This window comes from Pieris napi, chromosome 23 (assembly GCF_905475465.1).
Source record: "Pieris napi chromosome 23, ilPieNapi1.2, whole genome shotgun sequence".
NCBI classification, from domain to species: Eukaryota; Metazoa; Arthropoda; class Insecta; order Lepidoptera; family Pieridae; genus Pieris; species Pieris napi.
The window spans coordinates 3978749-4006428 of NC_062256.1; the positions used below are offsets into that span (position 1 = coordinate 3978749).

Sequence of the window (27680 nt, forward strand, 5' to 3'; positions counted from 1 at the left end):
GGTTCATTGATCTATTTTATTTATAACCATGTCCGATTGTTATTTATTTTAGTAAATTTTATGCAAACATTTAATATTATTAAATGTATACAGAAGGCTGATCACCTACTTGCTGCTTTATAAGCACCAGAGTTTATATAATACTATCATTTATTTATTCATTTATCAAGACAATTTGGTGGTAAAATCAAACATACCATGGGCTTATTAGTATCATGTTAATAATATAAATCTAAAATAAACTTGCGTTTGTTGACTTAGGTTTTAGTAATTAATGTAAAGTATTATGTTCTTTAATGATGAATATTCAAATTAATAATGTTTATTATAGTGATAAGTTCATGAGACGTGTATCGTGGTTTGCTGATAACTTATCAACTCTATTAGTGTCTGTCAAATATAGTGTTTAACATTATAAGATAAATTATTTGTATACAAATTATATATCATTAGTGAACTAAACATGACTTTCGATATTTTCAACAGAAAGTCAAATAATGATGTAGATATGCTTATTGCTACCAGTGTAATAATATTTTCAATTGTAAAAATCGATTACAATAATATTATATTACAATTTAATTCCTCCAGAGTACATAGGCAAATTTTAATATTGACTAGCAAACTCGGCGAACTCCGTTTCGCCACCAGATGGCTTCGTTTTATGTAACATTTCGTTTGGTGAGCCCGCTTTTCTGTTGAAAATTTTCCTGAATTTTCTTTGCTATAAACCTCTCGGAGCCCGAGACCTTACCAACGAATGCAAAACCGTGGAAATCGGTTCGTGCCTTCTCGAGTTATAGCGTCAGGAAGGAAAACCCGACTTATTTTTATATAGTAGATAACAATGTCCCATCTGGATAAATGCTTTCAATTAAACAGACAAAGGAACTCTTTGCAATCATTGGTTCGCATATAACATGATTATATTTTAAAAATTATAGAGAAATTACCATTTAAAATTTAAACACTTTATTGTGTATCCATATATTTTGCGCATGCGTAGCCAAACTCGCGACTCCTAAGTACCAGGCGTCAGACCGTGTTAAAAGCATCCCCAAACAAAGGGTTTAATGACCTCAGTCGAGACGTCTAGGTGCACGACCTTCAAGGTGATTAATACTTGGCTTGAATGCACTTCTCAGTACTTATCATTTACTTTATACGACATTTTAATGCTATTTAAATAATATTTGCTAAGCTAGCTCGATTTTTTATATATTTTCTAGTTCTAAAGTTTTTTATCACCAATATGGCCAGAATCCAGACATTTCCAATGAATCTTAATTTTGCTCGAATGTTCTATGGTCCTAAGAGTAAGAACATTATTATGTACATATTACGCCACGCTATGTGTATTGGAAAATGACAACACGTGTAAACATTTTATAACGGATTACTTGTAATTATACACCTGCTACTTAATGAGCACATTATACCGAGCATAAACAAGTAAAACTTTAGTATAAATGATATATTGTGGATAAAAAATCGTAGGTAACTCCACAATGAAAGTTCAAATTTTTAATTCGTGATTACAGTCGCATGCTGATTTGTGATCACGCTCGCACGGCGTGTTAACTTAGTAGGGAAGAGGTGTTGATAAACTATCAACTGTCCCTTTCGTTCTTGTTGTTTATGCCGTAACTATATATTGCTTATACAGGGTGGCCAAAAAGTCGTGGATCAAACGCAAATAGGGGATAGATGAGGTCATCAGCGGCAAAAAATTGTTAGAAAGATATTAGAGCGACTCATGGCCATGTGTAATACCTTTTCAGAAACCATATTAAATGCGCCAAAACTTGTAATACAGGGTCACTTTTCGGTAGAGTAATTTTTTTTCACAGTGGGGTCCGAAATAAACAAAAAGTTATGATTTGAAAAAACGTTATATCGTATAACTTAATATTATCTGCAATACACTCAATAAACAACTATAAATAGTATGTCTAACGCAAGAACTCATCAGTACCAATCTAGCGGATATTATGAGAAAGATACAGGATGTATATATTTTCGAGTTTTAAAAAGAATTAGTAAAAAAAAGTCAATTTTCATATAAAAACCAAAATAAATCATAACTCTAAAGGGGTTGACCTTAGAGACCTCCCGTAGAACAATTTTTTGCCGCTGATGACCTCATCTATCCCCTATTTGAGTTTGATCCACGACTTTTTGGCCACCCTGTATACATTTTGAGCAGAAGGTTAAAAAGGTTATACAAATGAACAGATGTTTTGGGTACGCTGCGTTCAGCATATAAACATAGGGTATGTTCCGATATACACTGCGAGTACTGTATAGTGCTCCCACTGTTCAAAAATTTGTTCCGCTATGGACTGCAGTATACAGCCGCAGCGTCCTAGGAAATATATGACGTCACAAATCCCCGCTATACTTCTACTGCGAGCACTGGCGTTTTCGAGGTAAGGTACTCGCAGTGCTTTGATCACGTGATCAATCAAAACCACTTGAATGCCTAACGGCTGATATAACTTACAGTTTAATAACAAACATTTAAAATTCTAACTTACTTTCTTTGTAGTATTAATTCAATTGACAGTTAATATTAATATAGATTTTTTTAATGCGATAATACTCCAATAATAGTTTTTCTTGTTGAATTGAAAAACTTTGATGCACTCATTTGAAAACTGTGTCGAAAAACGAAGCTGACTAGTATACTGGACTGCGTTCCGTTTTAAATTGTAACCAGTATAGCTGGCTATAGAGAAACGGTTTCACAGTATACTAAATTGACGGAACTCAGTACAGTGGTCGCAGTGTATATCGGAACATACCCATAGTAAGTTGAAATGTTATATTTACATCGGGTTACTTTTCGCAGGCTTTCGATAACATTTTGCAATAGTTTTTGGGCGTTATCTTATCGCTGTTGTTAATTCGTTCCTTTATTGTTTTGTTATCTAAATTGAATTTGTTATTTTAAGTTTATTGATAGCATATAAGTAATCCCCTTTTGACCTATAAAATTACTTATCATATTTTGTTTAATATGCCTATGTCAAGACTTCCTAGTCTTGTTTTTGAATTATTAATTTTAAAACCGGAAGCAAAATTTATTTTTTGTTAATTATAAACACAGGCCATGCGCATGCGCTGTGTTGTTGGTGGTTCGCCAAACACACCTCCTTCCTACACGTGCGGTCCTGATAATCATTATTTCTGTCTCTGACGTCAATTGTTTTATTGGAAAATGATATCATTCGAATGCGTTTCATCGTTCCTTCATCCCTCCGTTTATTCCTCCGTTCCTTCGTGTTGGCCTAGTGGTTTCAGCGTACGAGTCTCATATCTGAGGTCGTAGGTTCGAAGCCTGGCTGTGCACCAAATGGATTTTCTGTCTATGTGCGCATTTAATTTAGTGAAGAAAATCATCGCGATGAAACCGACATGTGTGCAAAAAAAACGTACGAAAAAACTCAGAATTCTGAGGCCCAGACCTAAAAGGTTGTAGCTTCATTGGTTCGTTTTTTACTTTGAAAACGGATATTTTTCCAACAATTAAGCTTAGGGTATTTGGAGTACGACGCAACAGAGAGTATAAATTTCGTTAAAAGTAAAACATTACAAATAATTTTATTATAATAATCTTTCAATAAACCCCTGGATATGCGATGCCAACTATCAACTATATCTATCTATTTAATTTAATGATAGCACATATAGTAGAAAATAATAATGAAGGGTATTATTAATTTAGAGATGTTAATTTGAAATTGATTTATTAATCAATCAATTTCAAATTACTAAAATTAATCTTTCTTAATTTTGAACTGTTTCTCTGTACTACAAAGCCAGTCATAAAGTTATTGTACATATTTAAAAACATTGGGGTGACACAAAGATAAACAAAACCAAAACATCGATACAAAGACCGCGCGCAGTGAATCACGTTGCAGCCAGTAAGTTACGCCCTTCACCTCACTAATGAGGCTAACAGTGTGTACACAGACCCGTCTGTAGCTTTTCTTTGTTAAGAAAATGGGACACTAATGCAGATAAGACATGATTATTTACATGAATACCTCCATCCTTAATTGTCATTTAACACAGGTTTTGCCGATCAAACTAGAAAACTCAAAATAACTTTATTAATATAGGTAATCAAGTACACTTATGAACGTCAACAGAAAAGATGTTAAATTGATTCTAAATTTACATTACCAGTTCGCAAGTCAAGGGCGTAGAGCGGGCAAGAAGAACTGGAAAGAAACTCTCTGCCACTCTTTCGTTCTTAAGGGTCCGCGTCCATAAATTACGTGAGGTGTTTTTTTTAATTTTCTGTACCTCCCTCCCCGCTGGTGAGATGTCGTGAGATTTTATTCAACCCATTCCCCCATCCCCAAATCTCACGTGAGATTTTTCAAAATGTGGGTTTCTTACGTAAACGCGTAAGAAGCTATCTTTTTGAGCTCGGAGAACTCGAAATAACAACAAAATAAGTGAAATGTTGAGCATTTAGGTATGGAGTTAGCGGGAAGTTACAGAGATGGCCTTTAGGGTCAACCGTTTTCATAAATTTTTTTTTCAATAAAAAAAAAAATTGCGTGATATTTGCTGAGACCCCAACGTAAGATTAAATGAGATTTTACTCGACCCCCTCCCCCCCTTAAACACCTCACGTAATTTATGGACGCCCCCTAAGAGCCGTCAGTTCTTATCTATTCTATATGAATATTTTTATAGTATTTCATTTTTATGTTCATATTATTTATGTTACGGTTGTGTGGAAGAAACTGCCTTTAGCTGTCAGACCGCCCATTTATATTCTTTGTCTTCATTCATTTAATGTGTTATGTGTGTTATGGTGTATAAATATACTATTACATCCCATATACAGTAGAATCAGCAAATGTGGAGAACCTTTTGTTAATAGATATTGGTGAACGTGTACGTTTCGGAGTAATTTCAGTTCAGTTACACAGTGATATTCTGAGTAACAACTGTGTAACGTATCTGAGTACAGACATATATATGTATCTATGAGCCTGTATCTCTAAACATTTGATTGTAACGACGCGCGGTCCGGTTATAACGACTACAGCCTTGCGATTCTGTAACTGCGATTCTGAAAAGGTTGGAGCTTGTAGTTTATTGTTTATCAGAATGCCAAATCATAAAATGACTGCTTCACGACTGATTTAAGAGCGACCGCCGATACGAAAACCGCTGTGTGAGTTCGAAAAGTGAGTTACAGAATCGCTGGGCTGAGTGGTTCTTTCATCGCCGGGTGTAAATCCTCTCTTATTCTTCGTTCAATTAACTCAACAAATATCAATGGTTAAACATACATTTACAGATTTATTTATTTATTTACACTTCGTTACCTTAAACATATAAAAACAGGTTACATAAACAGGCAACGGGCGGCGTTATCGCTAACAAGCGACTGGTAACCGGTAGATATAATATATAGTGTCTCAGTGTGGACTTGGTTAATATCACGTATGTCAGTTCCGTGTGCTATTTACTAATCGAATATTAATTGAGTCTCAATGAGGATGCCATTCCCGTGAGGCATTTCCTAATAATTGTTTGCAGGTTGTGCCAACCAAATAGTTTTTATTGGAACGAAGTTCCTTATCGCGCGTTGTGAAAGGGGGCTAGACGGAAAAAATTCTTACGAAAAGTTGTCACGACACTTTTTTGCTATTTGCTATTGTAATACACCGGTTCTCGTCCGATCACCGAAGTTAAGCAACGTCGGGCGAGGTCAGTACTTGGATGGGTGACCGCCTGAGAACACCTCGTGATGTTGGCTTTTTTTTTCGTCGTAAGATTGGTGTCGAGAAAATCTATCATACTGTTATGATACCAATTAACATATAAATTAATCGAAAGGAATTTCGTTCCATCCGGGTGTCCCTTGACACCTCTAAAGTTTTTGATATATTATATTTGTTGATTTAATCCATAGACAAAATGTATCTGAGAAAAGGATTTATTGAAAAACGTGTTTATGGTTCAATATGGCATACGCTACCTAGAAGCTAAACTTATTCCGACTTGTAGGAGCGTTGATTGACTAAATTCTATACATAATTATTATATTTATAAGCCTATTTCCTAAAAGCGCAAAAAATATACTCGTGTTGCTAAATAAAAAATTTAAAAAGGCTTTAAATCTACGCGAAAAGCCTTCAAAAAGCTGAAGCAATATTATAGTTTTTTCTATGAAATTGAAATTGTAGTGTGCAAAACATTCTACGTTTTAATAAGATTATCTTTATGAAACTTAATACTCGTTAGTCCTGTTCCAAGAATAGCAACAATTTTTCAATTACTAAATATAGAATCGTCTTTTGTGCTAAATATATTACAACAGCGAATAGACACAGAATTTTATTGTCTGTGTAATAACGATATCTTCTATATACAAAGTTAGCTTCTGTTTCTGAGATGTATGCTTTTATATAGTTGTTAAAAATGTTATTCTGATTGTATCACTGTAGGTACATTGTAAGTGTCATATAGAGCAGCCCCAGTCCCAGGGGATCTGCGATGGTTGTGGCATAAGCACGCAGCATGGATAAGCGGGGAATTAAATCGAAATAACATACAAATACAGAAGGCTATTCACCTACTCGCCTACATCACATATTGTTACGAAGATGGGTAGACTGAAATGTTTCTCGATTTTTCCACACGTTAGAAACGTTTTCAGCAAGATGAAATGTGATTTATGGGCGTTATAGGAGCGGCTCTTTCACATTACAGAAAAAATTTATTTGCATAAAGTTACTCTAGTTTTCAGGAGGCTGAAACATTTCAGGCTGTTTCAGAGCAAATGTAATCGAGTGGTACAGTTTTCAGGACTGGTTACTACTTTGATGAAGGAATATTGTAGAGTGAACTTTCTAGGTGTGAGACAAGGATGGAATGATACTCGAAAGAGAGGGAATATCGAAACCTTTTCGAAGTCATTCTAAAACGCCATAAGATAAGGACGGAGTGATGTGCAAAAGAGATAAGGAGTACGTTACGTACGGAGGTGTACGTTCTAGAATTGTGCCATAAGGATAGAACATCCACAACTCAGTAACTGCCTAGAAAGTTCTTGATCATCGTTCAGGATAATTTCCAGGGATATATAAGCGGGCCGAAACGCGACCATTGAAATAACCCCGCGACGGCCCAAGCCGAGGTCCGAGTCTCGCAGGAGAAGACCTTGCGCTGGTCGCGGGAAAACGCCCATTCCGGCCGAGCTACGCTGGCCAAAACAGCCCGAGCTGAGCTGTAAAGGCCCGTAAGGTCAACAGCGAGATTCCATTCTAAAAATAAAAACCAATAAATTCAGTTTTAAAGCGATTCCAAGTGATTAACATTGAAGAAATAATGTGTGTATAGTGAAGACAAGTGAAAAGGTACTGTCGTGAATTGCGCGTAATTGAAGTAATTTGTGACTATATTTTTTGTGTCGTAATTAGTGTATTTCTGTGCGTAATTTGCGGCTTTTTAGTGTAAACAAATTCCTCGTTGAATTATTAAAAAATAAAGCCTTGAAGAGATCTACGGCGTCTTCTATCCGATTCCCTACCTCGTAAGAATAAACAAAAATCTGAGGGCAAGACTGATGTTTGTAGCGCCACTGTTTATTTTAATTAAGAACATTTAATGCATGCTATGTTTGACTTTTAAAGGGTATGCGATTTCGTTTTATTTTTCTTTTGTTTTTAATGTAATGCCAGTTTGCTGTCCTTTTTTTAAATACATACTACTGACTCTGCCGAAACCTTAATCGATAATGGAACACGAAAGTGTCCACGTAATTTGAGACTAATCATCCATAATCCTCGACTCTGTCGGATATACTATATATAACTATATACATTTCTATATTGTTTGTTATTCGAGTACTATTTCTGAATATAATCGTTCAAATTTATACAGATGTTCGGGATTAAAAGTTTTGTCCTTGTATTGTTTAATTAAATTACGTCGGAACATGTTGTTTGTTAATTTCAAGTAAAATCGTTATAATATAACGCTGGTACACATTATTACTTATGTGAGACGCCGTGTAAATAATAATATATTATTGTCTACGGTTTGGTACACCATTCTTTTGAAGCGCGGCATCAAAAATCAAAGTGATGATCGCCAATCCTCGAAGGATTGCATAAAGACGAAGAATTATTGTCTTTGGTTGCGGTAGGCGCAAATTTATTACATTACTAGCTGGCTTGGCGAACATCGTACCGCCTAACAGTCGATTCAAAAAATAAAAATTTACCTTCCCGGAACCCCTCCACTAACACTTGAACTTTATGATATGGTATTAAAGTTCAAATTGACTTTTTAGTATTATTACGAATATTTTGTATGCGAATATAGAAAAGTGTTGTTTTTAGACATTTTTCTCTACGTAAGAACCTTGTACTTCAAGGAATATTATAAAAAAAGAATTGGCCAAATTGGTCCAGGCGTTGTTGAGTTATGCGCTTACCAACACATTTTGCGATTCATTTTTATATTATAGATTATACGACGATTCGATTGCTTTATAACAATTAAATACATCCATATAAGTGCTGTGTGTTCTTAGTGCTTATTGTTAAAAAAGAAAATATTATTTATACATACATTTCGTCTCGACATCATGGAAGGAGACCAACAGTTTTGTTCTTGGTAATAACAAGTGTAGACCAGACTAGGTGACACAATCATTGTTATTGTTCTAAGTTGTGACGTCGCCCCATTGTTTACTCCTGCGCATCTATCTGATAATGAACTTGTTTTGAAATTGACACTTTTCTTCATCAAAACTTAACTTATCTATTTTCTATTTATAAAATATGAATCCTATGTAACAAAACAACACGTAGTATATTTGATAGATATTATTTATTATTTGGAATTACATATAATATGTTCTAACACATACAATAGAATGTAAGTTATAGTCAAATCAGTCCACAAATATTTGATATTTGAGAGAAATATCTACGAAATTATTTGAATTACAAGTATGATTTATTATTATTGTTTGCCTAAAACAATTATAAAAATGTATTTTCTTAATCTTTCGGAAGACCTCTTTAAAACAATCTTGACATGTTTTAAAATATACAACTTGCGGCTACCATCCCGTGCCAGCAACTCAAATTCAAAATCATTTATTAATTTAGGTAACACAATTAGACCAGTCATTATAGACATTCGAAATCGAAAATTTGATAATAATTCCAAAAGTTTTCAAACTTCGGTCAAGTGAATGGTACATTGGGACGACAATAAATCTCATTTTGCAACCTTGTCCGCAGTCCGGAACATTGTTAAAATTGCAATTAAATTAATTTTTGCTGTATGGTCGTGAAAAAAATTCCAAAAGTTCTGCAAACTTGGGGAAGTTTTAGTATAAAATTTGCAACCAACCTAAGTGTACCTAGTGGAACATTTTTTGTTATTTATTTTATTTTCGATATATCTGTCAAATTTCCAAAACTTTTGGAACGTTTTCCTTCAGTTTAATAAAGAAAAACATTAATTTTTAATAACAAAAAATGTTCCGTACACTTAAATTGGTTGCAAATTTGACACGTGATGTAAAATAATATATTTAACACCACTCCAACTTTGCAGAACTTTTGGAATTTTTTTGTCTCAAGAACTGAGCAAATTATCATTTATTGCATTTTTAACAATCGTCCGGACCGCAGAGCAGGTTGCAAAATTTTATAGTTTGTTTTAATACCACTCCCGAACTTACATCAAAATTTGAAAACTTTTGGAATTATAATGAATTAATTGTCTTGACTGACTGGACTAAATGTACACTTATGAACGTCAATAAAGAAATATATATTAAATGTTTCTAATTCTGCAATTGGAAGTTAATCGTTTTAACAATTTAAAACAAGACACAATCCACCTCATTAACATACAATATCCACCTACGTACCAGCTCATATAAAATAACTTAGTGATTTTACAAGCTTCCTGTTGTGGACAACCTAGCACTGGTAAGGTGTAGTGCATTCAGGTGACCTGGTTTTTATGAATCACAGTTGCGATTGTAGCGTCGTTTATTAGTGTTTTTTTAATAATAATAATAAAAAAATTATTTAGGTATTTCACCATCTTTCTTTTTTGACAATAAACTTAATGCTATCTATTATTGTGAGAGACTGGTGCTTGAAAAAGGTTGGGAAAACCAGTTATTACAAGTCACCACCAATGTTCATAATACTGTCGCCAAACATTGTATCTTCATTATATATATATTCTAAATTGGTTGATTTAAAATATTGAGCAGCATCGGACTTCTGGCTTGAGCGTGCGACTCTCATCCCAGAGGTTTGAACTCCGGCTGTGTACCAATGGACTTTTTTTTCTATGCGCATTTAACACTCAAACCGGCCTTTGAACCAGAAAGTCTTGCTATTAGAAAAAAATGACCTCGAAACCTATACAGAAATCTAACGCTAAGACCAAGGGTTGTAGCAACACTGGTTCTTTTTTATATATCGCGGGCTTCAAGCCAGAGGGGCGTATAAAAAAAAATCGTTTTTTTTTTTATTACGTCAATTATTTCTAAGTTTATCGATACACCACCTCTGTTTTTTTCATATTTGTAAGTTAATTACTTTAGAAGATATTAATAAAATACTTTTAGGCGTATAACTGAAGTCAGATATTATTTTCATGCCAGAAAGATGTACCGCGGTCGTAACCACTAATGACGAATTGTGTAACGGACCACAAAGTCGTACGTACATACGATTTCATACGATTATCGATTTTCATATGACCTACCAATATATTGTCGGGCCATATAGACGTATGTTCATACGACTTTCAAATTTGTTTTGATTACCAATAAAATGTCATGCCAAAAAGACGTATGCGTATACGACCTTGAATTCGCGCCGCGCTCTTTCCACCCGCGCAGTCGCAGTGTTCAATAGTCGGCCGTATGGAGTGGACAGGCGGAACATAGAAACGGACACAACAATGAATCGGACCAAAACTATTCTTCGTTTAGCGCTACATGGTAAGTTATAATTTTACCTTGTAAACAAGCAAGTTGGTATGTTATTGTGGTTGTTAATTGTTGAGTTTGTTTGTTACTTAGGCAATTCCATTGAGCCGTTTGGCAGTTAGGTTATTTAGACAAATTTTCATATTTATAATATTTAATGAGATTATATTATTATTATTGCACTCCACTGCACTAATGGCACTGCAATCTTAACGCGAATATAGTATAGTTACAGGGCATAAGTAACCTGTAGGTAACTAATTGTCTTTTTTTTCTTTTTTTTAGAGACTCAATCAAATCATGAAGATTCACCAATCGCTGTTGAAGAGCAGATGGAGATTTTGCATTCTGTGCCTTCGTCACCTATGGGATCGCCTATGACTTTTTCACATACGGAGGTAAAAAGAGAATCGCCACTTACAACAGAACAACGAGCGACAATAGCCGAAATGGAAAATTTAGGCTTTAACGGTGATGACTTTAATGTTCCAATATTATATTCAAATAAATTACCATTGTCAGTATTTAGAACAAACAAGGATTACGAACTACTAGAATCATCGGTTCCATCAATAGAAAAACAACTTACACCGCTGTTAACACCAGTAGCATCCATACACTCAATAGGAAGCCCTAGCATTATAAAAACTTCTGAAAACCCACTTAACGAGAATCTGCCAACTTTCATTGATGACAGCAATGACTCTGTAGCAGACCCTAATTACCAACCTGAAGACGAGGAAATTCAGTGCTCGCCAATGTCACCCATTACGTCCTCATCTTTAGTTCAAATTAAACAAACAGTCAGCATTACTAATCCACAAGAAATAGAAGAATCGCCCACACTTGAAAGTAACCTTGATGGAATGGAAAATTTAGGCTTTAACGGTGATGACTTTAATGTTCCAATATTATATTCCAATAAATCACCATTGTCAGTATTTAGGACAAACAAGGATTACGAACTACTAGAATCATCGGTTCCATCAATAGAAAAACAACTTACACCGCTGTTTACACCAGTAGCATCCATACACTCAATAAGAAGCCCTAGCATTATAGAAACTTCTGAAAACCCACATAACGAGAATCTGTCAACTTTCATTGATGACAGCGATGACTCTGTAGCAGACCCTAATTACCAACCTGATGACGAGGAAATTCAGTGCTCGCCAATGTCACCCATTACGTCCTCATCTTTAGTTCAAATTGAACAACCAGTCAGCATTACTAATCCACAAGAAATAGAAGAATCGCCCACACTTGAAAGTAACCTTGATCGTCAAAAAGTGAAAAGATGCAAAAGAAAAATACCGGAAAATTGGAAAAAAAACATTAGAAAAACGAAGAAAAATTGCGGTGAAACATACATATCAAGTCAAGGAAAAAATGTACCGGCAAAAAAGTGTGGCAATGAAAATTGTAAGTGTCAACGAGCTTGTCATACAAAAATTGATAATAGTACGAGAAAAAATATTCATTTGTCATTTTGGGGTTTGGGTAGTATTGAAAGACAAAGGGATTTTATAGTATCGAACGTGGTTTCAACTGAAGTAACAGGATCACGTGTGACAAACTCGAGAAGGAAATTCACTTTGAATTACAGTTTCAAGATTAATTCGGAAAGGGTAAATGTGTGTCAACCTTTTTTTCTTCGTACACTGGATATCAGTGACAAGATGGTCCGTACTGCTTTGAAGAAAGCGCGCCGAGGAGTGGGTAATATACCTTCCCCTGATAAAAGAGGTCATCACATACCTTGCAACAAATTTAGCGAAGACAACATAAAGTTTGCTAATGATCACATAGATTCATTTCCAAAAGTGCCTTCTCATTGGTGCCGTAAAGATACAAAAAAGATTTATTTGGAGACCATTCTTAATAAAGAAAAAATGTACGAATTATATAAGCAGCAATGTTTGGAGAACCATAAGAAACCCATTGGAAAAACTTCGTATAAAGAACTAATTTTAAATAAGAATATAGGTTTCCACAAACCAAGAAAGGACCAGTGTTGGTGTAACAAATATGAGCAATTAACTGAAGAAGAACAAAAAGCGAAACAAGAAGAATACGAAGAGCATGTTAACAGAAAATACTATGCACAGGAAGAAAAAACATCGGATAAAATTAAAGCAATAGAAGATAGTCGCTCGCATGTTTGTACTTTTGACTTTGAAGCAGTGCTATATTGTCCTTTGGTTTTAGGAAAACCTGTATTTTATAAACGGAAGTTAGGTAGCATGAATTTCACAATTCACAATGCAGCGACTAAACAAGGCTATTGTTATTTTTGGCCGGAATATGAAGGCAATCGTGGATCAAACGAAGTATCAACATGTCTCTATAATTACATCTCAAATCTCTCCAATGTCGATCACCTGATTTTATTTTCTGACTGCTGTCCAGGGCAGAATAGAAATTCTGTGCTTGTTGCTATGTTCAATTATATCATTACATCACCTGACAATGAGATTAGAGTCATTGACTATAAATTTCTTGAACCTGGTCACACCTACATGGAGTGCGACAACATGCACTCGACAATTGAACGAGCTTCTGAGTATGCCAAAATCTACATCCCTGATGACTGGCAAAATGTCATACGACTAGCTCGTAAAGACAATCCATATAATGTTCAAGTTATGGAACACACAGACTTTTTGGATTTCAAATCACTGCGAAGTACTATTATTCCAAATACAATGAAAGCCACTGATGGAACTGTTTTGCAATGGGCTAACGTAAGATGGTTACGATTTAATAAAAACATTCCCCATTCGTTGTTTTTTAAATATGATTACTGGGAAGAATTCAAAGAGGTAAAATTAAAGGAGAGAGTGACTAGATCGGAACATAATTCGAATCTTGCAAAACTGTACCCAGGACAAATTTTGTTAAAACAAGCAAAACATAAAGATCTGATGGAAATGTGTCGAGATGGGACGATAACCAAGAATCATAACTACTACTATGAAAAACTTCCTGTTCAGTCTGTATCAGGATCGTTGCCTCAGACTAGGCCTCGTCAAGATGATGACGAATTGGAATTATCTGCAACACGAGCCTCATATTTAAGACGTCGGTCAGGGAAAAAGAATTAATCAGTTCATTTGATAAGAACCTACATAGATGTTTGAACTTATTACTTTTGCTTGCTCAGTTAGATCTAAATAGATTAAGTCGTTTGCCTGTACCTGCTCTAAATTTAAATGAGATTGCATGCAACTAAATGGAAAGTACTTACTATTCATGTTTTTCATCTTTATAGATATTTTTATAGATGTATTTTTTTTGTTTGTTTATTTTGTTTCTATTTAGGTAAACATCTATTTTTTAATAGGTAACCAAGTTTAATACTATTCATGTTTTTCATCTTTATAGATATTTTTATAATTAGCAGTTTTTTTAGTTTGTTTATTTTGTTTCTATGTAGGTAAACAACTTTTTTTCAACAGCTTTAAGATCTCTGCAATCGTGAATGCTGAATACGACCAAAGAAACAATAATTATCTTTGTAGTACTAGAGTGTTAATTATACCTATGCTAAGTTTTTCTTTTAAAAGTTTAATGGTTCCAAGTTCCTTTTTAAATAATAATAATTTTAAACTATTTTTGTGCCTTGTTTTATTTCACTTACGTCTGTCTTGGAACAAAACTAATTTTATATTTTTGACAAGCCAGACGGACGTGTAATCTTCAAAAATGGTAGAAATACTGCATTTAATTATATAAAAAATATTTATTTATGATATTTCACGATACTTGAACTAAGTTCAGATGTTTTTTTAAATATTTCATTGCGTAAAAAGCTTTTGTATTTTACGTCCATCCGATAAAAGCGTTTTCTGAGAAAAGAAAACATACGGTTTGCCTACAACTGTCGAGCCAAATGGAAGTAAGTGCAATATTGCAAGTTTTTAAATACTTACAAAGAAAATAATCATTTCACGTTATTAAGAAAGAACTTTAGTAGACACATGTACATTTTCAGATAAAGAGATACATTGCAAAAAAACTTATTAAGTTTTTTTTGTCTCCTGAAAAGTAGGGGTATTGCTTATACGCCCCTCTGGCTTGAAGGCCACGATATAAAACATTTCTGGACTAGTTATTGAGAATTAGTGATTAATTCTAATTAATTTATCACAAATAAAGTATACAAAGTAAACTTTATAAACTAGAACTAAGTGGTGTTTGTATAGTCTATGTGTATCTATTCTGCAGTACCGTTCGTTCGTTAAGAATCGGATGTTTAATAATTATATCCTGCTTTGCCTGAATTATTAACGAAATAGGTATCGGTCTTTCAAAGTTTATTGCACTAATACACTTCGTTAATTGAACAGTTATATCCGTATGTTATTGCCAAAAGTCGACATGCCGCGCGTCACGAATCCTTCCTTGGCGCTACGCAATTATTGCACATGCACCGTACATTCACATTTGCGCATACGCAGTGCTTTGTTTAATGTTTACGTTCGTAATTCAAAAATAATCTCAGTCTGCTTCGATCGCTCGGCGCGCGTGGACGCGCGGCCGGTGTATTTAAATTTTTGTTGATCTTTATTTAGTGCGCAATAAATCTGTGTATTGTCTGTGACGTGTCAACATGTACGAACCGAAGAGCGCAGTAGCGGTTGATGAACTTGGTAAATATTAATTATTGAATAAATTATTTCGGCGTTATCAGTGTTTCAATTAATAGTTTATGTGATTTTTTTTAATTAGCATAATTATTTTGTGTTGGTCAATTGTATAACTTTTCTTAATTTAAAACACCTATTATATTTTTTGTAATGTTTGTATGCTGCTACTAGAGCTATAAAAGAAACGCATTAGGAGGCAAAATTCATACTTTCAATATGAAAATGTATGTCTTTATAGTACATATTAATTATTTACAATAGAAATTCATGTTTTAATATAAGTTGTAAGTAATATCCGGTGCAGACGCTTGGTGAACGGGGACGTGGAGTTTCGCTTTACTCGATTCAATCTAGTTTGACTGGTTAAAGTTTCTCGTGTATTCGCTACTTTGTATAAAAATATAATTGCAAAATTATGTTAGTGTAAATATTCACAATGCGCAAAAAAGCCGGTTTTATGTTCGTTAAAATAACCTCTTGCAAGAAGTTAATTTACGCGAATAATATATTTCTGTTGATTTACCTAGAATTTAATTGCCTCCATTTTTGATCGTCATATTTTCAAAGTAACCAAAATACTCTCGCGTCTCTGGCTCAGTTGGAATCTATTGTATTGACAAATGTATTTATTGCGTCAGTCTTCAATACTAAATCGTTTTTTGTGAAAACAATAAAATTTTATTTGTCCTTGAAATTTGGTTTATAGATAAAACTATATTTATTTGAATTTTTCGTTTTGCTTTGCGTGTTAGCGTGTGTTAACATGTGTTACGAATAATCTATAATTATTCGTCACGAATTGCCAATTATTGATAAATATAAATTATTTCCACTTAGGCCTCTTTTAAAGGTGATAAAAAATCCGAATCTATTTCATAATCGTATGTTATTTTTTATGTATAAATTATATTAGCTGTAGATATAAACTACATATATTTATGAAATAACAATTATACTAAATTTAAAGCCAAAGGATTACATTATAATATACAAAAAAGGTTCAAATATTGACGAAAGTAAATAATCAATAAAAAATATATTTGTATTTAAATTATCTGTTAAAGATTTGAAAATTAAAAGTAAAGAGAGATTTATAAAAAAAACCTTGGTCCTGATGCTACTGATCTAAAGCTAGGTACGCGTAATATACCTTAATCTATATAATTTACGCGTCACGTTGTTTGTCCGCTATGGACTCCTAAACTACCGAACCGATTTCAATCAAATTTGCACACCGTGTGCAGTTTGATCTAACTTAAAAGATAGGATAGCTTACATCTCAATTTATACCCGCAATATTATTTTATTGCAAAATATTTGTTTATTATTTCACAGTCACAAATCTAACAGATGGCCCTGTGTTGAGAGTACCAACGTTTAACATAAGCTACAATTTAATGGCATAATCACCAAAAAAGCAAGGTTGTCCCCATGACGAGTGTTCTCCCTTGAATAGTTTACTACTATGTAATATAATAAAAATCTTAGCCACAGCAACGCGTGGCCGAGTCTGCTAGTGTATATATATATATATATATACCTTATTTTTGTTGTGTTAAGGAAAAAAGCCTGTCAAGGAAACGAATTATCTATAAAAATATTTAATCAACATATTCGCACATGAGAAAGCTAAATATTGTATACGCAGACAAAAATAAAGGTATACACCGTCTCCATATTGGTAAACAAATAGTAAACAAGTGAGGAATGTTGTTGGAACCGGTTCTGCCAAGCCGGTACTAGCACCCACTACGATCACAATACGACTCGGAGATCATAACATAGATTGGAACTGAATGAACGTTAACATCAAACTATAGTATACTAGCAGACCGGCCAAGCGTTGCTGTGGCTAAGGTTTTTGTTATATTACATAGTAGTAAACTAGTCAAGTGAAACGGTAGGATAACACCAGTCGTGGTGACCACCTTGATTTTTTGGTGGTTATGACATTAAATTGGACTTCAACACAGCGCCATCTGTTAGAATTGTATCAAATAATAAACAAATATTTACAATAAAATAATATTGCGGGTATAAATTGAGATGTAAGCTATCCTATCTTTTAAATTGGATCAAACTACACACGGTGTCCAAATTTGATTGATATCGGTTCGGTAGTTTAGGAGGCCATAGCGGACAAACAACGTGACACGTAATTTATATATATTAAGATATGGAATATTTTAAGTTTTACTTCAAAAATACCGAACGGGTATTTTATTCAAAAAAAGCCTAGAATGATTGATTCCCGTGTATAAATGAATTAATTATCGTTTAATACATTTTTTAATTGCATGACCAATCAATAGAAATATGTAATTAATATAATACTGAGTGCATTTAGTTATACTAGTAGCAAGTTGGTTCAATTTGTTTTTAATTTTTTCTGTTCTAAGGAAAAAATCCTTGTATAAATTTACCCTTGATACGATACGGTTACGGTTATGTGTATATCCACCACGGAGAGTTTGTAAGTCACAACAGGTATGTCCCTAGTGTGGGTCTATTGTGAGTACCTACAAATACTGTTTTTAGTTTTTTTTTTAAATATATAATCTATCCTCGAATGTATCTAGTAAAAAAATATTAGGGTAGAACGTCTCTCTTTTCGGTCGGTAGCCCTGAGCGTCTTGTTCATCAAGGAAACATCTGGAATGGATTTTCCAGCCACATGATCGTTCTATCTGGTTGGTGAACGGCCACGTGATCTTTTTATACGCTTTATATTAGCTTCACCTGTATGTATGTATGTATGTATGTAACCGACTCCTTCGGACTCGATTTTGACCCACTTATAACGGACAGATTTAATTCAAACTTTGCGCACCTGTCAAAGATAGATGACAATGCAATAATCCGAAAAAAAAATGAAAAAAATAAAAAAAATGTAACTATAAAATAAAAAATAAATAATAGTTTAAAAAAACTAGAACACACGCTTTATATAGAAAACTAAACTAAAAAACAGAAAATAAATTTCTCTGTGCCATATTTTTCGTCTATCGAGCAACCCACGCTTTTTCACAATAATACCAGTATTTTTTGTTCATTACCATTTTCGGCCTAAATTAGGAATTATTTACATTATTCTTAATTAATATTTAGTAAAATTTATTTATAACACTGTGGTTTAGTCGTAACGATAATTACTAGCAATCAATAAAAATCAGTGGAGAATTTTTCTTTAAATATAATATATTATATTTGAATATCATTTCGGATTTCAGTGTAGGTAGATGCTATTTGTGCCAGTAGCAATAAATGAGCCCATCTCGTATTTGCGTCCTAAAATTAAGCTTGTGTAACAGACCGTAACTTAGATTAGATAATGATAAACATGTCCGGTATAGGTACGTTTATGTTATTATTATATAAATAAAATAAATTAGCTACAACCTTTTTTAGGTCTAGGCCTGAGATTTCTGTATCTTTCATAATCATTTGTCAATCTAATAGGCAAGTAGGTGATCAGCCTCCAGTGTCTGACACACACCGTCGACTTTTTGGGTATAAAGCAAGCCGGTTTCCTCACGATGTTTTCATTCTCCGTGAGCGAGTGTTAATGCGCTAGTAGAAAGAAAGTCTATTGGCCGGGGATCGAACCTACGACCTCAGGGATGAGAGTCGCACGCTAGAGCAACACTGCTCTTATCATATACTAAAAATAATTTAGTATTAAGATTACATATTCAAAACTGTGGTTGCATTTATTTCTTCTGGATGTCTTTAAAGCGTTATAGACAGTTGTACTTTAAGAAAATTAACAAAACATAAATTTTTCTATCTTATTAATCTATATGTAGTTAATGTTTAGTTCATTTCAAATTTACATGTTCTTGTGTGTCAATTGTGTGTTAATTCTGTGCTTACCTGAGAATTCTGTTAATCACCTCATTTCATTTGTCCCGTCCCAAATTGTTATACCTGCTTACGATATTACCAATACAAAGGAATCCTTTCAAATACAATGTAAATATCATAGTTTTTTCCCCGAATTGCTGACAGCCCAACTTTGTAATGCCCTTGGTGTCTGTTGTAGCTACAATATTAAATAAAATCTATTTATTAACACAACGTTTTTCGTTATAACAAAAACTCGGTATAATGTAAAACTAAGTTACTTTTGTTTGGCAACTGTCTTTCTCTATAACGAAGAAATATTTTCATATTTAGACATCAACAACATACTTAAGTATAATTGTTTTTATAATCAGCTTACAAAACTAACCTTTTGATGTGAATTTCTAAGAAAGACACCTGAGGATATAAACAGCCGTCTTGCCTTTGTTATTGTTAATTGCATAAACACGAGTGCCATTATTCTTAGAGCAAATGCCTGTAGGAAATTTTGGTCTCAGTTACTAAACGCACCACCGTCACCTATCGTGTATTAGTCGTAAACAAACTTTGAAACTGTCAAGATGGCCAGTAAAAGAAAAGCGTTATGTATTATATTTGTTTAGAATAATTTACCTATTGATAGTAATTGGTTAAATTTGTTTTTTTTTCTCTCCCCACCCTATAATGAGAATTCTCGAAACGAATTAACGAAAACAATGCTCGGTCCCTTAAAATTCGTTATAAAGAGTTAACACTGTATTTATAAATGAAAGTAAAGAATGCAAGCAATTGAAAGTGGACCAATGAGATAAGAGTGGCGTTTACTAGGATCTATTCAGCTGTTTGATATATTTCGCTTTAAAACATAGCAGCCAGTTTGTTAGAAAAACGTATGGCGTGATCAAATACAAACAATTCTCTTAACTATACCGTGTACGGAACATCATTTGTGCTGTCAGAAACATTATACATCGAAAAGTAAATGGAAAATGTCTCCCTTAACAGCATTAAAATTAAAAAATATCAAACCAGAACCGAATAGGCAACAGGAATATATCAAGTACATTCTTAAAGAAGTTTAGTATTCACAAGAATATATCAAGTACATTCTTAAAGAAGTTTAGTATTCACAAGAATATATCAAGTACATTCTTAAAGAAGTTTAGTATTCACAAGAATATATCAAGTACATTCTTAAAGAACTTTAGTATTCAGTGTCTTCAAGTAATGTTAAATTAGTATATAAAAATACTTATCTCTTCTTCCAGAATCGTGGGTGGAGTTGAATTCTGGTGGGCTTAATGGAGCTGAGAATGAGTACATTCGGTTACTGCGTGAGGCTCAGAGGGAGAGCCGGGACTCCTCTGTTCGACACTCGCGAGCCTCCAGCATGAAGGGCAGGTAATTAGCTTCAAATAATTAATTTGATGTTAAACCCAAAAAGCTGGAAGAGAGCTTGGCGTGAGTTATCGCGTCGAATATAGATAGAAAAAATATACCTGTTTAAATATTGTGAATAAGATATTTAATACTTTTTGTAATATCAGTTGACCGTGCAATATCATTTGTCTCAGTTCACTCGCGTGGAAATAATAAATAACCAAATATCCTTTGTTATAATAATATATTAATTAGTTTTCAGGCTGTGCTATTTTTAGTTTTGAAGTAATTTTTGGATTATTTAATTAGAAGATGTTTTGTATTTAATTTTGAATGATATAATTTTGCTGAATTCTATCGTATTTGGTACGTCATCGGCTGTTACGACTACGGTTTTATATGAGTAGTCCCTTCGATGTCGTTATAACAGATTTTGACTGTATATTAAACTAGATGCCCACGCGAACTTGGTTTCTCTTTGATGTGATTTTTTGTACTTAGCCTACCTTTTTAGTAGGTACATACAACTTATGGATCATTTGCTAAGCTACCCCAATGGGAGTTCGATTTTCCGGAATAAAAACCTAACTAAATAAAATAATTTTTTTTTATAACACCATCCATAGAGTTCAATGAATAAATTAAAAGCCACGTGAATTGGTCCAGCTGTCGAGTTTTGAGCTTAGCAATATATTTTTGTATATATTGGGGTAATTGTCGCGTAAAACAAAGACACAATTGGACCTAGTCCTCAACGGCTGTAAATTGAAAATCTTTTGGACAAATAGAAGCTAAATTCTTTACTAGAACTTTCTAGATTTTTCTAGATATTTTGAAAGATCGAATCAAGAAAACAATAAATCTGTTAACCAAGAGATTTCTCATATATGTGTATGGTTTCAGTCCTAAATCGCCGCCAAACAGTCCGAACCTCGAGCCGTCTACTGAAGATGAGCTGAAGGGAGTCTACATTAATTGTTGGAGGGTATGTTTAATTGTTTCAATAGCTATACGTTTAGTGTTATGCACTATTCCAAAATGTCTATGGTTTCTCTTAATTTCTCTTTTAATACTAAATAAATAAAAAATTGTTTTTCAAATTCCAGGATGAATCCAACGATTGGGTTTGGGAGTGGAGCAGCCGGCCTGACCAGCTGCCCCCTAAGTAAGTTATATATTTATTAATAATGCGTAATTTATAATAATATAACCTCTCCAGCTCCATACATCTATAGGATTAGCTATAGAGAAATAAATTATTACTACAGTATGATGGTTTTAAAAATTGGTTACATTTAAAAAAGGGAGATATTTATTTATTTATTTGCTATTTTTACAGTATTGAAATACTAATACAATAGAAAAATTGTTAATAAAAAAATATACTAAAAGCATAATATAAACATAACACCTAAACCTTTTTATAACTAATTATAAATAATGCAATTCTTGTGAATTCAGCCAGTGTGCAACTAAATATATCCGTTTCACAAGCAATAATATTCAGAGTGCGCAAGACACGCGTTAATGGCGCTTCTCTAAGTAAATTTGTACGCGCTCGAGGCACTGCAAGCAATTGCGACCGCTAACCACGCCGAATGTGATTATTTGGCACACGCAGTCTGTCTCTCTCCAACATTTCCGCATTATATATTTTACCTCTATGGACCTTAAAAAATATTATGATATGATAATATATTCCTTACCTCTAAGGGAGCGTTCAATTATTACGTCACGCAATTTTTTGATATTATTGGACCCCCCGTGTAACGCGCCGTAACGTTTTTCTGTACCCAAGTATAGAAAAACGTTTCGTGACCACCTAGTGACTCTTTATACCTAAAAGTTACCATCATGTGGTGTAAAATACTGGAAATAATTCAATCCCCGCCCCGCATCGTAACGTTTTACAAAAGGATCCCCCCCCCCTCCCAATTAGTTACGTAATACTTGAACGCTCCCTAACTTGTTGTATCCTACCATACCCAAGACAATAATGTTGGATATATAACTGAGTAAAAGTCGTACACTCCATACAAGCCAAATGTATCTCGTAAATAGTAATAATAACAATTATTTTGCGTTATTTCAGTGCAAGAATTAAAAAAAAATGTTTATTATGGAATATAACACATAAGGTACATATCACATATTCCACGTCATTAAATTTGAATCTGTAGGCATCCCTACTCATCGGCAAAGAAGACAGAGGGTGTAGGCCGAGAGAAAAAGCCGGCGTAAAAAACTCTCGGTATTCTTAAAATAGCAAATCATCAAACAACACTTATTTTAAAACAAATATCGCAAATTAATTACAAAGATACTTTACTATATTATCTATAAAGAATTTTTATATTTTCTGTACTTTTAGATTATATACGAGTATATATTAAGCAATTATAAATACATAAAAATATATATAATTTAGAATGGTGTTTTACAGGGACTGGCGGTTCAAGCACCCGGTAAATGCTCGCGGACCTCCCTCAGCCACCTCCTCTATTGAGGTTTTGGAGCAGCAGGCTAATATGCAACAGGTGAGATGATTTTTTTGGTTATTGAATTTTGTACTTTTTTTCTATGGTAGTTACAGGCGAAGAGCGAAATGGGGTGACGGTTACTAACTAATAATAATTATTATTCACAAAAAAAAAATTATATTTTATTCTTTTAATATTATCAAGGTGGTATTGTTATTTAAATGGATTGAAGTTATGTATGACTAGATAAATGTTATGTATGAGAAGACTGCCTAAAATTGTCAAACACCTGGGATCCAATAATATCCAAATTAAAATCTCAAGATAAACAATCCTCGAAAATAGAGGACACCGTGAGCCATTTCTGCCAAAACCCTCCATCTTTAATTCGATACCAACTCCGGCGAAATAAATACAGATAATATAACTTTTTCTACAGCTGCGATACTTTTTGACATTCAACACCTTTTGTCTTCAGTCACCGTGACCACGCACACTGTAAAGCACGCGAAACGTCGGTTAAATTTAAAATTATGTAAAATAATTGTAAATTTATAATACATAAATACCGAACTTCAATCCGTTAAAAAATTGTTTCCTTTAAATATCAAGGTGATTACAGTTGAACTATAATGACGTAATTAGTATTGTCAACATAACAAAATTGGTAGTTTAGCACTGCTGTTAAACCGCAAATCCCACGACAGCTCTTTCTGCACAGACTCTACCTGTCATGTGGCACACACACAAAATATTATTATAATTTTGTTTGCCTTAAAATAAATTTTAATTTTTATATGTATTCACAGAGCCACTGTCTGTCCGTCCGTCGCACCTGCCTGTTTAGTCGCGGTGCTGTAGCGGCCGTTCTTGTCACCAACATTGTGTCTCTTCTCATTGGAGCCGGAATTGGGTAAGAATATTTTTTTTGTTATAAATAACTATTAAAATAATAATATTTCTTACATTAAAGCAACTTTTACTCATTTAGCAAATTATTGAGTAGATTTTTAAAAACAATGTATTTATTAGTGACTATAGATTATAGAGAATATATACACATTGCTATTTTTAATACAATGGTTATTTTTTTTAATGTAAAATAATACCTTTTTCAGCATTTGGTTGAGCAAAAAAGGAATGCTCCCTCCCAGACTGATTGTGCTGAACTGAATATATGAAAGACTGATATGATGGGTACAGGTATTACTATTTTTTAATATTATATATTTAAGCTATGTCAATAATGGCAAAAAAATAGAATTTGGTACTATGGACAAAAAAATATGACCCTCTTTCTTACTGTATGGTTTTCCGGTCTTGATAAGGCAGGTAGAAAATGTATAGGTATATGTAGGTCAAACATTTGATGTAAAAATTGTCAAAGTAATTTTAAAAAAATTATTTAAAAAGTAGTACAGGATATAGTGTGAATGAAAGCGTAAAATAAAAAATATACATATAATATATATTTTTTCACGAATAGAAGGTTCACAATGGTTTATATTTTTATACTTAAACAAATACAAAGATTCTTCTAACAAAATTTCCTTACTAAACATGTGTATGAAACAATATAGCTTTCGTATGATGGTTATTCCTGGTTGTAACTTTTTGGGAAAACTTGGTCACTGGCCTAAGAAATAAGAATACACACTGCGGCAAGGGAGCGTTCAAGAATTACGTCACTCAATTTTTGGAGATTATTGACCCCCCCCCCCCCATGTAACGCGGCATGGGAGCGTTCAAGTATTACGTCACGCAATTTTTGGAGATTATTGACCCCACCCCCCATGTAACGCGTCGTAACGTTTTTCTGTACCCAAGTAGGTATAGTAAAACGTTTCGTGACCACCTAGTGACTCTTTATACCTAAAAGTTACCATTATGTGGTGTAAAGTACTTGGAAATGGCCCCGCATCGTAACGTTTTTAAAAAGGTCCCCCCAAAATTCGTTACGTATTACTTGAACGCTCCCCAAGTTTGTTAAATTTAATATGATGTTTTTTGTTTCAGATTGTAAGGTTTAGTAGCTAAAACGGTCACGCCTAGTGGGAAGATTTGAAAAAAAAATTAAAAATAAAAAAAAAATCTTTGTATCTAGACGTAGACGTGTTATATAAAAATTGATGTGATTGACTTTTAACTATGTTTTAGTTGTTCTTTTGATTTGGGGATTTTCTTTAATCTACTTTTTTTCTAACATTACTTTTTTTATTTTCTGTAAACAAAGGGGAATTTGTTTTTATTTTAGTCACATCGATTTTTGTACTGTCACTTTTTATATTATTCTAGTATATAAGTCTGTTAGAGTAAGACAAGATTTTTTAATTTTAAACAGGTGTTTATTTTTGCATTTTTTATATTTTTCTATGTCATTGTAGCACAGATTTGATTTATAAAAATGTAGATTTGCTAAACATCTGTTTCTTTCATAATAATGCTTCTATTCCAAAATGTTGCCATGTATATTAAAATGCTTTGAAAAGGTTATATATAAATAAAAATATTTTATTATTAAGTTCATAATAGATGTTAACGTAGTAAAACATAGCTAATATTTTTTATCTTAACTGTGATTTCTACGTAATTACATTTTTATATGGGACCCAAATTGTATTCATCATCACACATCACTATTATGCTCAATAACTGCTCATTCTATTCATATACAACATTATGGCCATAATTTAAAAAAAAGGTGACCCATTGCTAACTAGTAAAGAATAGATTGAACACTATCTCACGCCATATTTTTCGAAAACCGTATATTTTTAATACCAAAATTTTATGACAAAATTTATCAAAATAATTTTTCAACTGATTGGAATGTTGAATTTTTGGATTTATTATAAATAAAATATTAAATGATAATATTACTAAATTCAATGTTTTCATATCTGAAAATCAATGACGATTTTTTTCAAGTAGAGCACTTAAATTATTATAGTAGTTTTAGAATCGTAAAAGAATTGTTTCGTTTATATCATTGATTTTCATTTAGAGATATGTTAATATTTGTCATAATCATAATCATTAGTTTTAAGCGCTTGAAGTAATTCAATAAATACGCATTTTAATAATAGACTCGAGTTTTATTTTTTAAGAACCTTTCCCCAGTAGATTATAGATGCAATCAAAATATTTTACATGTAGGTATTAACGAGAAAACCTCAATTAAAAAGATCAACGAACGACTCATTTACAACGTCAATTCGCCAAGTAAATGATTATATTTGTTTCAATTGTAAATGTTTTTCTGTATCAGTGTCTGTTTATTCATTGTTGTAAGCTTAATTGTTGTTCAAGTTCAAGTGTCCTGGTCTGGTCTGGTCCAACTGTAAATCCTTGATATTTCATATTTATTTGGACAACGTATCACTTTCATACTATATCATAGTATTTTAAATTTTAATACAAATTTCTGTCTTGCTTCAATATTCATGTGTTGCCAGAAAAAAATATAGCAAGAGTATACGACTTTCAATAAGAATATATTATATACTGTGAGAGTGAATAAGTGCGTTTTCCAATTACAGCACTAGAGCGCATTATGCGGCATAATGCTCAACGTTGAATGTTCCAACTACAGCAACGCTTCGCATAATTGAGCACTCTCAAAACTAATGCTCTCGCGTGCTTCTCGCAATCAATACCAACACAGTGACAGAAAATTGACCAGTGTTTTTCTTTAAGTTGGCATTTATCGACATTTTCGTTAGTACATACTAAATACTATTTATTGTTGAAAAATTTGTAAGGCTTTCGTTTCGTCGTAGATTTTGAAAATAATTAAAGTTATTTCAAACTGCTAAAAAAATATAAGTATGGATGAAGGTATAAATAGTTACTTTTTTTATATTCCACATTTAAAATATGAATACAATTTCATTTAAAAATTCGGATCTGTAAACAAATTTATTTTACAGGATTATACTTTTGTAAACATTGCAATGGTTTTGAAAAAGTACTTATATAATTTTTTTAGAAATCATTTTAAAAAATTACTCAAAACGTAAATTATGTAAACTTCTTACATGAAACTAAATATTTTACTGGTAATTTAGCTTGTTAAAACCTTATATTCTTTAAAGGTTTTCTCTTATTTCAGTAAAAAATAATAATCATTAACATAATGAAATAATTTGATTATTAAAATAAGCGTAAATAGTTTTCAACCAATTATTATTGTTTAACACATTATTTATACATTAATGAGGTTGCTAACTATATTCAGAACATTTTTTTTTTCAACACTGACTTAGCGCACTCTGCTGATGCATTTGAAAACTAATTCACGTTCCAATTAAGCTTCAGCAA

General features: G+C 33.0%; 2 protein-coding genes across 4 annotated transcripts in view; one reads left to right on the forward strand and one right to left on the reverse strand.

Annotated features, from left to right (window-relative positions):
• The window catches only part of LOC125061426 (S-phase kinase-associated protein 2), a 24043-nt gene extending 15241 nt beyond the window's left edge, over nt 1–8802 (reverse strand). Inside the window, exon 1 of the mRNA XM_047666882.1 lies at nt 8611–8802. Within this exon, the coding sequence (XP_047522838.1) occupies nt 8611–8612 (2 nt within the window). The 5' untranslated portion in view covers nt 8613–8802. The remainder of the gene's footprint in view (nt 1–8610) is intronic.
• Nucleotides 1–26445, forward strand: part of LOC125061437 (BCL2/adenovirus E1B 19 kDa protein-interacting protein 3) — a 27983-nt gene extending 1538 nt beyond the window's left edge. The window contains exons 1-8 of one of the 3 annotated variants that reach the window (XM_047666900.1): nt 15496–15660; nt 20769–20901; nt 21784–21865; nt 21987–22045; nt 23324–23417; nt 24170–24273; nt 24479–24563; nt 25377–26445. In XM_047666900.1, the coding sequence (XP_047522856.1) occupies nt 15621–15660; nt 20769–20901; nt 21784–21865; nt 21987–22045; nt 23324–23417; nt 24170–24273; nt 24479–24533 (567 nt within the window). In that variant the 5' untranslated portion in view covers nt 15496–15620 and the 3' untranslated portion in view covers nt 24534–24563; nt 25377–26445. Of the gene's footprint in view, nt 1–15495; nt 15661–20768; nt 20902–21783; nt 21866–21986; nt 22046–23323; nt 23418–24169; nt 24274–24478; nt 24564–25376 lie in introns of those variants that run through there. The other 2 variants (XM_047666903.1, XM_047666901.1) reach the window with 2 other exon arrangements.
• The last annotated feature ends 1235 nt before the right edge of the window (nt 26446–27680 follow it).